The 16,801-nt window shown below is 38.1% G+C and overlaps 1 protein-coding gene across 1 annotated transcript; it reads right to left on the reverse strand.

Moving 5' to 3' along the window:
- Window positions 1–2,482: 2,482 nt before the first annotated feature.
- On the reverse strand, window positions 2,483–3,427 carry LOC147456756 (uncharacterized). The gene has a single exon (XM_086515546.1). The coding sequence runs from the start codon at window positions 3,425–3,427 to the stop codon at window positions 2,483–2,485; it is 945 nt and encodes a 314-aa protein (XP_086371672.1).
- Between the last annotated feature and the right edge of the window lie 13,374 nt (window positions 3,428–16,801).

Here is a 16,801-nt window from a genome sequence, read left to right on the forward strand (position 1 = left end):
GTGTGGTAGTAATTAGTGAAGAATATCGGATTAAAGGAAAGTGGAAGAACGGATGTCCCACCCCCGCGGGCAAACATTCTAATGTTAGGTGTATCCAATCAGTCGAGTAACCTTCCAGACATTTTACTTAGGAAATACCTCACCTTAGGGAAAGTAATTCTCAACCGTGCCTCTGTCTACGTGCCTCAGTCTGCTCATGAGAAAAAAGGCGACGAGTTCTATGAACCAAGGGTGGATCTTAGGGGAAAGAGTTCCTGGTCGTGCCCTACAAAAAAGGCATGAATTCTATGAACCAAGGGTCACTCATATGGGATAGTCGACTATCCTGAGACCATAAGGCTATTAGATCTCTATGTTTTCCCTGCGAGATAGGGCTAGGGTTCTCTTATGCACTTGCTTTCCGGCATTCAATAGGGTCTCGGAAGTATTTGTGTGGGAACAATCGAGTCTTGGTTGTCTATCAACATGTCCGAGTCCTTGGTGACTTGGGTATGTCACATGTGGTATCAGAGAAGTATTTTTTATTTTTGGAATTGATTCTACATTTTCCAAGATTTATTGTGTTGTTGGGATACATAGGTGGGAAATGTGATTCCAATGAATAGCTACCTAGGTGTAGATATGTTCAAGATGAGGATGAGGACATCTTGAGATTTTTTAAGGGCAATTAAATGTAATGTTTCCATTACTGAGCCTTGTACATATAGCCAATCTTAGCATGTACATATTTCTCAAATAAATAAAGATGGGTCTTTAAATACAATCATTCTTGTTTAAGTATGTACCCCAGTGAAAATTTGTACACACTTTGAGTGTCTAATTAGTTAACCAATTTGCAACGGTTATTTGAATAGATAAAATGACCTTAGGAAAACCTAGAATAATCTAGAAAGTGCTAGAATAATCTAGAAGGTTGTAGAAGGTTTTGAAAGGATGTGGATGGATAAGAGACAATGATTGAGCCCATGAGGGAGGTCATGCTGGGAAAGGGAGAGTCAACTTTATTCTATTTCCTATTGGTCAAAAAAGAGGCTAGGGGGGGCTGGGAGAGAAAAGGTAATTAGCAAGAGAGGAAAGATCATTAGTGAAAGGGGACTAAGGAGACTATAATAGGGATTTATCAAGCTGGAGGTTAAGGAGGTCAATTTTCACTTGCTAAAAGGTAGGCTAAAAGTTAATCCAATTCTAAAAGTAGGCTAATCACAAAAATGCACCATTTTGACCTCCTAGTAACTATGCAGTCATTGCCTATTCAATAGGTCCCAGAAATCATATAAATAGGCCCTCCCACACACATAATTTTCCATAGCTTGAATCCAACCCTCAAGCTGGAAGGAAGGCCATCACCTCATGGGAAAATAATAAGAATATTTTTCTCACAACAAATTAATAGCGTGGTAAGTAGGATTTAATTGAATTTTTTATTTTTAATGTTATTTTTTATGATTTTATATTATGTTCTCATATTATATTACTCTTATGGGATTACTCTCTTACATGCATAATTCCAAGATTATGCTTACATATTTAATTATTATATAAATATTATAAGAAATCCTTATAATATTTTGGATTTTATATTGGTTATAGAGATTATTTTTCTATCTTCATGATAATTAGAGTTGGATACTCTATTACACATAAGTAATGACAAATTTTAAATTTGGATTACTTTATTATTATGTATGTATGTATGCACCCCCATTGGCTATAAACCAAAGCGTATTGTGATCCATCTGGTACTGTCCTTCAAGAATCACCATAGATGCTTCTTGGGGTATTATTGATGAAGATGCATGTGATGTTCAAGTCTCGCAATCTTCATCTCCATAATAGTTGACTGGAACCAAAGTTTTGTCATAAGTTAAATCCTTTGATTGCAAGAATCTTACAACTGTTGTTCTTGGCAAGTGTGGATGATTTCCTAGTATAGGTTTTGCTCTTTCTGCCCCTCGAGGTTGGTGTTGTGTAATTCATATTTCCTACTCATGGGGCATAATTAGTCACTTTGAGGTGCTCTTGTAATCTACTGTGTGATCCTAAGGGCTTGACATGACGGGATTTAACAAGTAGATTACTCGGGAAGGAAAAGAACGAAAGTTCCTTGATCTAGCTTTTTACCTCTTTCAATTCAATTAGAAATTTACTTAGATTTCTTTGAGTAGGGAAATGGAGAGAGCTTTTGGAGGGAGCCTTTAAGGGAGCATCATGACACCTTGTGGACCAGAAATCTCTCATTGCATGTTGTTATAAGCTGGATCTACTCTTGGCATAGGAGCTGCAGGAGGTCTTCAAACACTTGTCCTAGCCTCTGCTCTTTGCTTTGATCTTCTTTCTGCTTCTCGGGCTCTATCCCATCTATGCCATTGCTCAGACTGAACGGGGTGCTCCCTGAAAGGATCTTCTTCCGCCTCTGTGTCAGTCTTTTCAGATTCATCATCATTGTGTTCAAAAGTTGATGAAGTTAAATATTCTACTGGGCCTATTCTTGTGCTTGTTTTATTGCCCTTGCAGTTCTTCTTGTATATACTCCTTTTCCTTTAGGGGCTCTTACTGTTCTTGCGGCAAGGAATTGACTTTTGACAGTCCATTCCTCCATAGAACCCGCCGGTGGTAACTCATCTATCATTCCCACAGCAAAGTAGGCCAATCTTGTCAAAGCCAACCCACAATTCATATGCATTGTATTGGGCGCTTTCTTCTCTTTTGCAAAAGCTTTTAGCTCTGTCAAGATGAGCTCTATGAAGTTGAGAGACCATATTTTCCTGTTTCCTGTAAGTGCCATTGTGAAGAAAGCGACTACCCTTCGGTGTGGTCTAGTGTACCTCACTTCTTTTCCATGTGTAAAATGTTGTGTAAATATCCGCAGTGGTAACTCCACCTCTTTATGCAGTAAGTCTTTAAATGTGTAGTCTTGAGTCCTAGCCAAAAGAAAAGTTGCATTTGACTCCTCTGGTGTATTCCTAGACATCAGGCTCACATTTCCTCTAGGAATCTTCAAAGCTTCAGACACCAATTCTTCAGTGATATTTACCTCCACTAGCATTCCGTCTCTGTCATCAATAGTAGCAGTTCCTTCTTCTGTAAGGGAGCTTAACATCTGGTAAGCTCTCTTCACATCCATTCCCCATGGTGGTAATGGTAAATAGGGGACTAATGCAACCTTGCTGTATATTGTTACTACATCCTGATGCCTTACTAGCATTTGTAAATTATCTGGCAGGATGCTTACTGTCCATGCTGTCTCTTCAGTAGTTTTGAAGGTTCCTGTAAAGACTCTTGAGTTGAATGATCTTAGAGTCTCTTTGTCGATATAACACTCTTGTGCCAAATGAATCTGAGTGATTTCAAATGGCTCCATCTCTTCAAGTTGTTGCTTTTTGCTTTTGTACCTCGTCTTTCGTTGTTGTTGAGGTTGAGATTCCATTTCACCTGTAAGTAGGAGACATTATAGTGCACATGAGCAAAGTTTTAAGCATGAATTCTCGTTATTCATGACTCTGTTCGGATCCGTTGAAGCAGACATCTAAGTTCTAAATTTTGACGCTTAGTGTGCGGACACAAAATTGATGATATCTCTCAAGTTCAGGCTCAATTTTTGATGCAGCTTGACCCAATGGGTTTGTAATTACCTAGGCCAACTATAAGCCAAAGCTGATGTGTATGTATGAAGAACAACAAGAAATCGCGATCTCTTACCTAATGCATGGTGATATATTTTTTCATCATAGTTGCAATGTATAGATAGTGTATAATGCAATGAGAATGACAGGAAATGATATGAACTTTAAAATAACCCTGTTTTAGCCATTTTCTATGCTGCAAACTCTGAAATGACTATATCTAACTTATGATGAGCATTTAATGGTTTGATATGGTTCTAGACCTACTCAATACTTAGTATAAGTGCTATGGAACACAATGATGTCATCTGTTTGTATTCTTCAGAAGACCAGTAAGAAATCGAAATCTCTTACCTAATTCACAGTGACATAATTTGACAAGATGATGGTGTTATACACACTGATATGACTCTAGTGAGTGTGTTTTCATGCAAAGTTTGGTTATATGTAGTCAATTAGGCTCTATGCAACACTTTCCGACGTCTTTTGGGGTCTTGAAGTGTTATTTTAGTTTAGTTCACTTGTGTTAATTTTCATAGCGTCTTGGTTGATTCCCTCCACTACCCTACATATCTTTGACATTGATATGATCTTCTGCTTAGCTAGAACAGGCTTATAAGCATTCAATGCTTAGACTAGATCCACTATTAGGCTGTTGATGATTCCAATACTCAATGAGGAGTATTTTGATCAATTCTTAAGCAATTTCCTTGATCCTTGATACATTCTTAAGGTTCTCTTGAAGTGTTCTTGCTATTCTGGCTTGATTAAGCCTCTTTGGCTTAAGTCGGGGACTTTTTCCACTTGTACCTGCACTTGTTGGTTAGTTGTCAGTTCCACACCGTGTTAGTACCCACCAGTTAGTGCTGCAGAGTCTATTCGAAGCTCAAAAGTGCATGTAGAAGTGCATTTTGGGTGACTTTGTCGCTTCAACCACCAGTCAGTCTTGAAATTAAGGCATCCATCATGGTCCTCTTGAGGTGTAGCTTTACCACATGATCAGTTAGTCCCATAGGCAGCCAACCCTCATGTTAGTGACCTGTGTTTAGTTGCATGGTAAGAGATCGCGATTTCTTACCTGCTTCATAGTAGTATGATTTGCGTTGATCATCATGTTATACAGGTTCTTTTCATGCTATCTGGAGGTTTTGAACCTAACTAGAAATCAATTGCTATTTGTATGACCATTTTGCAGTTATTTCCCTCTGACTTTGGCTAAATGTTGTGTTTGACATACTTTTAATGGTCCATTTAAGCTCATACTTCACCAATGGCCTATTGAGAATGTGTACAAGGCACTCATGAAGTCAGATAGGTGCACCATGGAGGATGGTAAGAAATTGAGATTTCTTAACTTTCTCATAGTGGTAGTTTTTGACATCACTAGCATGTTTCCCTTCTTCTTTAGACACCTTCTTTTCATGTTTTACACTTGGTATACATGTACACTAGAGCATCGCCTAGCACAAGCCCTAAGTGAGGCAAAAAAAAGCATCTATTTGAGATAAAGATGCTGATTGTGTAGGCTATCTCAATTTACCCTCTTTCTTCTCTCTTTCATACTGCCCCCCTCCCTCTTAGATAAAACCTCACACACATATTGCCATTCTTTTTCTATTCCTCCATACATACATACACTTTTTGTGTGAGCATACACACAAACACATCTACACCCATGTATAATTTTGTGGGTACATTTACCCATGCATGCATCTACATGCATGGGGAAGAAAAGAAACTCTCTCTCTCTCTCTCTCTCTCTCTCTCTCTCTCTAACTCAGAGGACCCTTTATCTCTCTATCAAATTACACAAACCTCTCTTACAAAGACTCATCACTATGCATCTCACATAATTACTTATATCTCTACCAAATTAAACAAACCTCTCCTACAAAGACTCATCACTATGCACCTCAAATAATTACTTCTCTCTGTACCAAATCACACAAACCTCTCCTACAAAAGACTCATCACTATGTACCTTAGATAATTACTTCTCTCTCTACCAAATCACACATTTACACATTCATCTCAAATGGCCACTCAGAGGCACTCACAAATGGAGAGGTAAACATGCCCCCTTGATTCTCTCTCTCACACACTCTCACTCCTTGTGTATGGTAGCTTACTCTCAACAGGGATTTTAAACATTTATGAGTGTACAACAAAGACCTACTTACAAACATCTTGATATATATACATACAACGGTGGAGAGTTCATGGGCCTCTCTCTCTCTCTCTCTCTCTCTCTCTCTCTCTCTCTCACTCACACACACACACACACACACACACACACACAAACATGTGACACATCACTCATCCACATAGGGAACATAGCTTCTCACACCTCTCCCTCTATCAATTGCCTCTAAGCCTCTTTCCTTGGCATTTCTATGCCTTTGCCTCTATCTCTTTGTTTGTCTTGCAAAAGGACCCTTCGCTCCCTCTCTTCTCTTTCCATCATCCATTCCCTCTCCATGTGAGTACAAAAGAGTGACAACTAGTGTGTGGGTGTGTATGTTTGTGTGTGTGTGTGTGTGTGTGTGTGTGTGTGTGTGTGTGTGTGAGAGAGAGAGAGAGAGAGAGAGAGAGAGAGAGGAGTACCTCACTAACAAACTGCACACCATGCTATACCATAGAAGATATTTTAGTTTATATTAGATATATTTTTTAAAATATAGTATAGCAATGATTTATTTAAGATAAATTGATATTACCATACAAAAAGAGACAAACAAGAACCTCCTATGTGTGTGGGATGTGTGTAGCAAATACCGTCTCCTGATTTTTGTTGGAGACCTCTGATAGCGGTGTGTGCAAGAAATAGGATATTTCCTTGGAGGTATACATCTCTCTCTCTCTCTCTCTCTCTCTGAACTCCTCTCCTCCTCTCTCCACTTATTTGATACTCTCTCCACTACTTGATCCCTCCCCTCTCTCTCTCTCTCTCTCTCTCTCTCTCTCTCTCTCTCTCTCTCTCTCTCACACACACACACACACACACACACACACACACACACACACACACACACACACACTAGTTGTCACTCTTTTGTACTCACATATATATACATATGTAGAGGTACCCATTGTGTGAGAGGTACTCTAGATCTACTCGATACTCACACACGCACACTCTCACACACCCTCTACAGTACCTCAATTGTAAATTCGTTAAAGTGTGTATCCTGTTTGATTAAATTAAATGTCATACCCATTGAAATTGTGTAACGTATGGGTAGATTGCAAATGGTTACTTTTAACTTAATGTATATATTCAAAGGATACCATGTCGTGTACTCATTATACCAATTGAAATATATGTATTATAAAGAAGATTTAGATATTAGGCATTGACCTTTGTGATTTGTAATGCATAGCTTGTAGAAATTGCATGCTTGAAGTAAAGATTCATGTACATCATAAATATTTATGTATTAGGAATAATCCTTGACATGTGTATATGATTTCTTAACAAAAATTTGACCGAACAAATGTGATTTTTGTCACCCCATTAGAGACATGATTCTTGTCAGCAACCTATAGTTTAAAAATATATCTACAGGGTTTACTCTTCTTTTTATTTTCGCTAAACAAGAGTGAAATGTATTATGTAAGTTTCCACCCCCTCTCCTCTCTCCCCTCTCCCCCGATGTCTCCCCACTTCCACCCCCCCCCCCCCCCCCCCCCCCCCCTCCCTTGTCTTCCCTCGTCTCCCTTCCGTTCCCCTCCCTTGTCTTCCCCTTTTCCCTCCCTCCCTCCCTCTTTCTCCCCCCCCCAACAAAACACACACAAGGCTATTCAAAACATATACATTATGCACACACACACACGCAAGACTATGTAAAACATATACATTATGCGCACACACACGCGCACACACCCATAATATGTGTTTGATTGCATATAGATTAGTAATTTCACACTAATGTATGCACTTATGCTGAGGAAATAGCATGAATACAAATGAAATAGTACTAATCAACATGCATTAGAACTACATTATGTGCATTAGCACTATTGAACATGCATAAGTGTTGATACACATATGTAAGTGATTATGTATAGCACTAATGCACATGCACAAACACAAGCACAAGCACAAGCACAAGACCTTATGCTGCATATGCAGATGCACAAGCACTTATGCATATGCATAAGCACTTATATATATGCATAAGCACTAATGTTCGTGCATAAGTGCTTATGTGCTGTCATGAGGCTAATGCTCACGCTTAAGTGCTTATGTGCTTGCATAAGCACTTATGCATGTGGATAAGTGCTTATGTACATGCATAAGTGCTTATGTTCATACAGTAGGACATATACACATGATTTAGCGTTAATGCACCATGCATAAATGCTTATGTACATACATAAGCACTTTTGAACATGTAGAAGTGTTAATGTGAATGTATAAGTGCTCATGTCATGCATAAGTGCTAATGCACATGTATAAGCATTAATACATATGTGCATGCATAAGTTCTAACGAACATGCATAAGCACTTATGCGCATGCATACATACATGGATACATATACACGTGCAAGCATACATCCACATGCAATGCATTGACATATTTTATATTAAAAATTTTTCTTTAAATTTCCTTGAAAACATTTACTTCCCTTGTTAGACATTATTTAATTATACTTGGGACGTGGGGCGCCACCAAGCCTAGATTAGAACTCAAAAGGGTGGTGTGGACAAGGGCCAAATAGGACCAAGGTGTAGTGCTTGGGGGTAATCAAAGGGGTAGTTGCCGCTGTGTGGAGAGTTGAGGGGGGTATGATCATTTGCTTCATGATAACAGACCCTAGATTAAAATCCTACATTTGGCAAACCAAAAGGGTTTTTGGATGGGAGGTGAGCACCACTACATCATTACTCACAAATCTTCTATCATTGGGTATTAGAGAAGGTTACGAAGAGGGTTAATGGCATTTTGTCTCTCTTGATAAGGATATTCTCTCTCTAGAGCTTAGGGATTTTGGGTTTGTAGAAGAGGTGGCAATGCAGCCATAGCTGCATAGGAAGAAGGGATGCAACTAGCCATTAATGTGCATGCACACAACCATCGATGCGTACACATAGGCATACTAACACCATGAGCTTCAACCATAAGAGATAACTCTCTCTAATGCTTTGAAGAATGAAGTGTATAGAGGTTTACTATGTGGGATTTTTATCTTCTTATTTCTAGCCTCTAAGAAGCTCTCACCATTGTGCTTTAAACTTTGCTAGTGAGCCTTCTTGTTTAAGCTACAACTTCATGTGCATATAACCTTTTCTTAAGTGATAAAGCCAAGACTTTCGAAGGGGTCTTCTACTATATGTGAGCCCAAGCTTGGTTCTTTTTTATACTTCTTTAGAGGTTTTTGGTTTGCATCATTTCCAACCCTAGCAAGGTTCAAAAATCTCAAAAAACACAAGCAATTTTTTCCCCATGGGGGTGTGCAATCTTGGATTCAAACCTCAACTGGATGCTTTAGCAATCAAGGGACTTGATTTTAGGCAAATTACAGACTTGGAGAGACCTACACTTTTTTCTTGAATACTCTAATTGGTTCTAGATATGCATCTTTGACCCTTTTGCGGTCAAAATTTGATGCTTTGATGGGTACATGGGATGCATAACATGTATTTATGCATTCATATGAGTGCACAGAGCAGATTTCACATCAATTTGTGGTCTAATTATGCTTTGAAATTGTGGCAGAAGTGCATAGACTTTGGGGTTATTTTGTATTTTATGCTATTATGCTGGCAAAATTCACTGAAGGGCATTAAAGTGCACAAGTTTAAACTGTAATTAGTGCACATATTTGCACTCTTGTGGTTTGGAAATTCAATCTTTTAACATTTCCATGATAGTGTGGTGCATGTATATACATTAGTGCTTTGTTAATACTCTTTTGTTTTTTAAAATTTAAAAAAAAAAACAAAACAAAGAAGATGGATGAAAATGATAAAATGTAGGACCAAGAGTTCCAAATTGAAACTAAAGAAAAGCCTAACAATGATCTAGCAAGTCGTTTGGACACTTTGGAATCTACAAAACATTTTGGAACAAATGTTAACTTTAATGAGGGAAAGAACTATGGATAAGGGAAAAGCATTGATGACACAAGATGTGGTAGAGACATGTCATGGGAGTGGAGGGTCTTTTGAGCTTGAAGCTGGTCCTTTTACTATTAGGACTAAGTGGAAACTTAAAGCCCTCAAATCTCCTAAACATAGAGGACATGCCATTATGTTTAGGCCAATGGCTCTCCAATACACAACGTTGAATTCAACATGTGCAGATTTTGATGTAATGATAGCATCTTTTGTGTTGCATTCTCACCCTCCAATTCCTCATGTGGGATAAGTGCAAACAATTTTTCACATGCATATAAAATAATCATCCTTTCAAGGTGAGACACCTCAAGTAAAATCCCTAATTGTTTCACAAAAACACATTCGTAAACATGAAGTCTATCTTCACCATCGTAAAAAAGAAAATATAGCCTTATATCTTGCTTACCTAAATTTTCGTAGACCACTAAAAGAGAAGACCAGCTGGTATGACAATAGCTTTGCTAGATATTACCCTCTCTTCAAAATCCTCTTGAACTATAAAAAATAGAAAAATTAGGTAAAAAAAAGAAGTTCAACATAGCATAGTCCAAGGACAATAAGAGATAGAGGTGGAAAAAGAAATCAAGGAAGAGACTTTGTTCCTTAAAGGCTATGTCTACCTTCCTCAATCTCACATATTAGCATAAAGTGTGAGCGTAGTTTTCAACACAACAAAACCTTAAAGATATTGTATCTTTCAATGCATACAAAAAGGCGCTCTGCACAACACATGACATTCTTTGTTAGTAATTTGCTCATATACACATGCATACAAAACATTTACATGCTCCTACTTGATGTAAGCAATTATGTCCAACATTAGTGGATTTGCCATATACAAGGCAATCCAACATAAATAAGAAAACCTATGCCAAAATGGGTATATACGCAAGTCACATACAATGTCATAGCTCCCTTTGAGACCTTACTCTAGATTACGCTAAATAATGTGTGTGCGCACAAGCAACGAAGTTGAAAAAAAAAAGACAAGTAGTGCCACTTACTTTGTGCAATCAATGCCATCAATGTCATAATCCTTGCCATTGTTGAGAGATGGGGCCTTGGGATGAATGGGTAATTTTAGCTATTTTCTTTAAGACTTTACCTGCTTTCACAATTCTAAAATAGTTGATGGGACCCTATAGATATGGTAGTTATGTCTATCCTTTTGTGTTTCTGTGTGTGTGTGTGTGTGTGTGTGTGTGTAGCTGTTTAAATCTTAACTAATAAGACATAATTGAGTTTTTACATTCAAAAGACAGCTGGCCAAGGAATAATGAACTGATATGTACAAAAATAACTCAGTATTAAAATTATTTAGGTACAATGATTGTAGGAAGGAGATCCTCTTTCAGTAAGTCTATAAGTAAAAGAACTTCCCCGTTCCTCAGTGAGTATTTCATTACAGAACTGTTGCTTGCCAAAGAAAAGAAAGCCATCCAAGATAAGACAGAGTCCTTACCTGCATCCATCCAAACAAGACAACAATTCTGTTAGCCTTGGATGCGTTTTACAGGTATCAATGGACTATATTAGTTGTTATCCATGTCCATCTTATAGGTTTTAATTACTTTAGACAAGCTAGTTTATTCATTAGATTTGGTATGTTAGCAGTCTTTCATATTACTTTATAGTCTATGGTGAAGTCCATCAAAAGTAAAACTAAGAGCCATAGCTCAATAGCTAAAAAAAGCAACCATATACTTACCTTCCAAATCAGTAGAACCCATGGTACCAAAAGGTACTTCTTTAGACAAAGAGATGTGAAATCCGACTTCTTTTTGTCAACCAAAGGTTACAGATGAGTTTGGTGACTACCTCGTTTTTTTAAAACCAATAAGACAACATTGTAACCAGTCAAGAGAGTAGCAAGACTCCCCCCCTTTTTTTTGTGGAACCTCATTTTTTAGCAATATCTTGGAAGCTATACCCAAGCCGAAACAACCCCGGTCATATACTTACCTTCATATCCATAACTCATTAGAGGTTTTTAAGAACAGTAGTGTCTGGCCCTACCAACCATAGCTTTTTTCCAAAGCCAAAAAAATACATGAGCTGTTGTATACTGACCTTCACAAAAATGCCAAGCTATCACGGACTGTAGTGTCCGGCCTGATATGAGCTCCCAATTGTGATAAGCCCCAATGGAAACCAATTAATCACAGAAAAGAACCAACTGTTTTCGAAACGTGCTAGTCAATTAGATACCTCTATCTCCTTAGAGAGAAAAAAAATCGGTTACAACAGCGACAAGAACCAGTCATTAAGCCTTTTTTTTTGCCAGAGTCAAAGCTAAGTGACTCATTGGCCATAACCCCATGTTTCCACCATTTATACAGTCGGGACACAGTATCAGTCCTCGTTTATCAATATACGTATCCAACTGTAGCATGTATTAGGAACAACCATCAAGCCAACCATCATATTCACAACCATATACATACATACACATACTGCCACACATGCACAAAAAGTTTTATGTGGAGGTGAAGTCCTGCATCGGTTAATCTCTGAGCCCTTTACACCTTACTAAAGCTACCCCCATTTTTTATGCAAACAAGCACATACCGACTTTTTTTAATGCACAAGAGACCCAAGGCCAGCCATAATGTCTAGGCTTAGTAAAATAACCAGTCATGCTCATAATTATATGAACCTGCAACAATTTACAAGAATCGACATAGCCTACAGTAAACCACATATGTGACCTAACCAATCCGAGGTCAGGAGCAGTTTTTATACAAGGCGGGGGTGCACCATTCCTAAGCCCTTTGAATTAACATCAACAAAAAATGCCTTTTGCACATAGTTTGCAAAAATACCATAGCCGAAAAAATTGCACAGTATGCGTGCTTGTAACAAGCATAAGGTAGGACCACCTTCCCTAATTAAAAACCTTTTAGTGTTTAATTTGTGCATAAATAGTGCAGTAAACCAGCAAACTCAACAGGGGTAAGATTGAACACCTGAGTCACCTCCGAGGAGAGCTCCATTTTCCTTGGTAGTAAAAAGCAGACAAGAAGTGTTTCACAGAATAACTCAACACACCCACAATGGCTAAGTGAGGGGCAGAGATGCACCCTCACGTGTTTTTATAGCAGGAGGAGGCAGGTCTTGCCCGTATGCTGTGTCACGATATCGAGAGAACTAGGCCGCGCTCCACCATGAGTGTGAGATAACATCGAGTTGCACGCCTATGGCCTTCAATGGGGATCGATAGCCAGGGGGAAAGAGGGCCGCCTTCACTATTCCATGAGAGCAGACGACATTGATCACGCTCGACAGAGCATTATAATACATTCAAGGGCTTGGCCCCCCGGTAGTAGTGGTCCATTTTATTAAAAAAAACCAATTTCTTAAGTTTGACCTAGTATGGTCCAAGCAAAAGGAGCCACAAAAGAGGGGGGGGGGGGGGGGGGGGGGGGGTGTGTTTTTTTTTGGAACAAATATAACTAATGAACAGTATACCAGTGGGTGTGTGTGTGTGTGTGTGTGTGCCCGCCCTAACCCAGGCACCACACACAATGGGTCGTTAGTAGGCCCATTGTGTATGGGCCTACTACCTTATGAGAGAGATGAGACTCTCTTTTTGAAACAATAGTCCAGGCCAGTTATGCCGAATGAGGGCTTGTATGATGGTGTTCCGGATCTGATTATGGTTAAATCCATTCTGGCAGTATTTTTTAATTAGTACAAATATCTCTTCCCAGGCCAAAGAGGAGGTATATGAAGAGTACAAAATTAAGTAAAGAAGGCCAATACAGGAGCAAATAGAGGCTTGGTATGGCCTATTTCTATTTCTTTTAATGAATTCTATATGAGGAAGCTTAAGAAGATCCTTTCTCCAGATAAATCTAAGGTCATATCCACCTGTAGATGGGGAATGAAGGGATATTGAAAGGTTAAGAAATTGAGTTGATTTGCAAAATTTCTCAACAACAGTTGAATTATCTGGGAGGGAGGTAGGCTCAATTTTTAGGCAGTGGGGGTAGATTTGATCAATCTATTTAGAGAACATTCTGTTGTTAACACTCAATAGGTCATCCATATATCTAAAAGTATGATTGAATAATGGAAGTATTTTATGGTTAGTTTCCATGTTCTTAAGACACCATTTGTATTCGAAAAAAGCTAGGTAAATGTTACACATAAGTGGTGAGCAAGAGAAGCCCATAGGGATGCCAAGGCATTGGTTAAAGCAGCATCCGCCTGCAATAACCGTGCAGTCATTCAGCAGGCAGAAGATATAGGAGCAGATCTTTGTTTCATTGAAGTGTAGAGGGTGTATGGAGTGAGACACTGGAATGTTTTCATAGCATTGTGTAATGTTAGCTGTAAAGATGTGGAAGATATGTTGAGGAAGGTTAAGTGTGACTTCTGTAGCGACATGTCATGGGAGTGGAGGGTCTTTTGAGCATGAAGCTAGTCCTTTTACTATTAGGACTAAGTGGAAACTTAAAGCCCTCAAATCTCCTAAACATAATGGCATGTCCACTATGAGGACATGCGATTATGTTTAGACCAATGGCTCTCTAAATGGAAACTTAAAGCCCTCAAATCTCCTAAACATAACGGCATGTCCACTATGAGGACCGTGAATGTTGTAGACCAATGGCTCTCTAAATGGGAGCAATGTTTTTGTGTATGCCATATTGATGATAATGTAGCCAAAATTCAACAGGTTACATATAACTTACTTTTGACATTGCCCATCATTGGTGGCATAAGACCAAGTACGATAAAATCAAGTCAACTACTTGGAAAGACTTCAAAATTATGTCAAGCAGTGGCACGCATGTAAAAAGCCATGAGGGTCATGAATTCTCTACTCATGTCTACTAGTTCACACATGAGGGTCAACACTGTGGGGAGTTTTTTTGCTCAACCATTTCATGATTTATTGGACCCAGAGCCACAGATTTTTGCATGTACATAGTGGTGGCAAGTGTGCAAGTTTTGGTTTTTAAAGCACAATGTTTGCTAGGAGTATATATATGTATATATATACATACATACATATATATATATTTATTTATTTATTTATATTTATATTTATATTTATATATACACAAATATATACATACATACATACATACATATATATAAATAAATAAATAAATATATATATATATATATGTATGTATGTATGTATATATATATATTTATTTATTTATTTATTTATTTATTTATTTATTTACACACACACACACACACATGACATTCAACATTCCGTTGGATCTTAGACCATGATTTATCGGCAATGTAGCTCGTAATCGCATGTAGATCCAGTCACGACCTCATAGATGGCCGATTGCTCACCCCTATTACAACCATGTCTATTCGAGATCAATTAGACCAAAATGCTGCAGTCATTTCGTCTATCAGTTCCTGCACTTAAAAACAAGTTAAGAAAAAATTAGTTTCATATTCAGGAATTCCATTTCATAAAGTCATACAGCAAAATATTGTCAGCTCTCAGTATCCCTAAAGCTCAAAGAGAGAGAGACTAACCAGCCAATCAATTTGTAAAATCCAAAATCGTTTGACTCTAATAGTTGTTTTGTGGGCTTCTATATTCTAGTTGTTAGGCTAGGCTTCAAGAATCATTGGTAACGGCCCCAAGAAAGCTATAAAGTTGCACATAATGGAAGTTAGGCTTCTAATTTATTGGAAAGGAGTGTTTTTTAATGGGCTTCTCAGAATCACTGTCAATGCCCCCAAGCAATCTATTAAGGATTTGATACATTGGCAAGGACCATTTGTGGGATACACATAATTGGCTCCAAGAAAGCTTTTAGGATTTAGAGTCGTGGGGCTGGTGAGCAATCAACATATTATTACTAGCACAAAATCTTTAATGAGAGATATTCTTAAAAGATAACTTAAAAATTATGCACAAGACAAAGAGCTCTCATTTTTTTAAATACTTCTTTTTTCTAAATTGAGATCATCTTCTCTTTTCTTTTCCTTAATTTAAGGAAGAGAGAGAACGTCTTTACAAGGCCCTTTTGTGAGTCCATTTTTTCCCTAATGGGTATACTGAAGATAGTGTAATGCTTCATTAAGCAGAATTGTGAAGCATGGACGATGCTGCAGGGTTGAGTGGTGTTGCCAAAAAAATTCAAGGGTAGGCAGGTAGAAAGAAAAAATCGACATGAATAGAGTGGGAGTATGCCATAAATGTGGCAAATCAATTTATAGAATGGGAGTGCAAACTATGTCACATGTAATCAAATTTGGTGAAGCACCTTGCATTAGAGAACATTTTGGTGGCCCCAAGAAAGCATGTCATGTTTGTACACATCCTCAAGCTCCCATTGTTTCTAAGTGCTTGAGAGAAGAGTTTAAGCAGAAGGATGCTAAAAAGATGCACTATGTTAGCCAAGACATTGATGTATTACAAATGCATCATGGATCAAGAAGCAATCATACACCTGAAGCAATGCCAGCTAGTACTCCAGATCCTTTTGTCCGCAAGGGAAACTTATATGAAGAGATTCTCTTCCAAGCTGTAGTGGAAAAAATGTCACCATGCACCAAAACTCATTGCAAGAGAGATTTCACGGCAATGTCTTGTAAGATGCTCAACTCACATTGGCACAAGCTATCTTCTTAATAGGCAATTATGCAATGGTCATAGTATAAAGTGATAATTGGAAGAGATCTTAGAAGAAGATAGGTGAACTTGGCTCTGGATTTTTTGCACCATCTTATCATGCTATGCGATTTGAGTTTTTGGATATGTGCTACAAGGAAGTCAAAGAGAAAATTCAAAGAGTTATTCTTAGTAGCATATCAGTTTTAGAATGCACCATTGTTAGAGATGGATGGTCTAATTTTCAAAGATGTCCATTGATCAATGTTATGGTCGTATCTCTAAGAGGGGAGACACTTGTGAAAGTAGTGGAAAATACTAGAGCCATTAATTTTCAAAGATTTCCATTGATCAATGTTATGGTCGTACCTCTAACATTTGTGAAAGCAATGGAAAATACTAGTGCCATTAAGTCTAGTTTCTACATTACTGATGTACTTTCTTATGTAATATAATAAGTA

Source organism: Adiantum capillus-veneris, chromosome 6 (genome assembly GCF_014529385.1).
Source record: "Adiantum capillus-veneris isolate H3 chromosome 6, ASM1452938v2, whole genome shotgun sequence".
In the NCBI taxonomy this organism is placed as follows: Eukaryota; Viridiplantae; Streptophyta; class Polypodiopsida; order Polypodiales; family Pteridaceae; genus Adiantum; species Adiantum capillus-veneris.

Excerpts from the sequence above, each read along its gene's own strand:
- LOC147456756 (XM_086515546.1), bottom strand. The coding sequence starts at position 3,427 with ATGGAATCTCAACCTCAACAACAACGAAAGACGAGGTACAAAAGCAAA.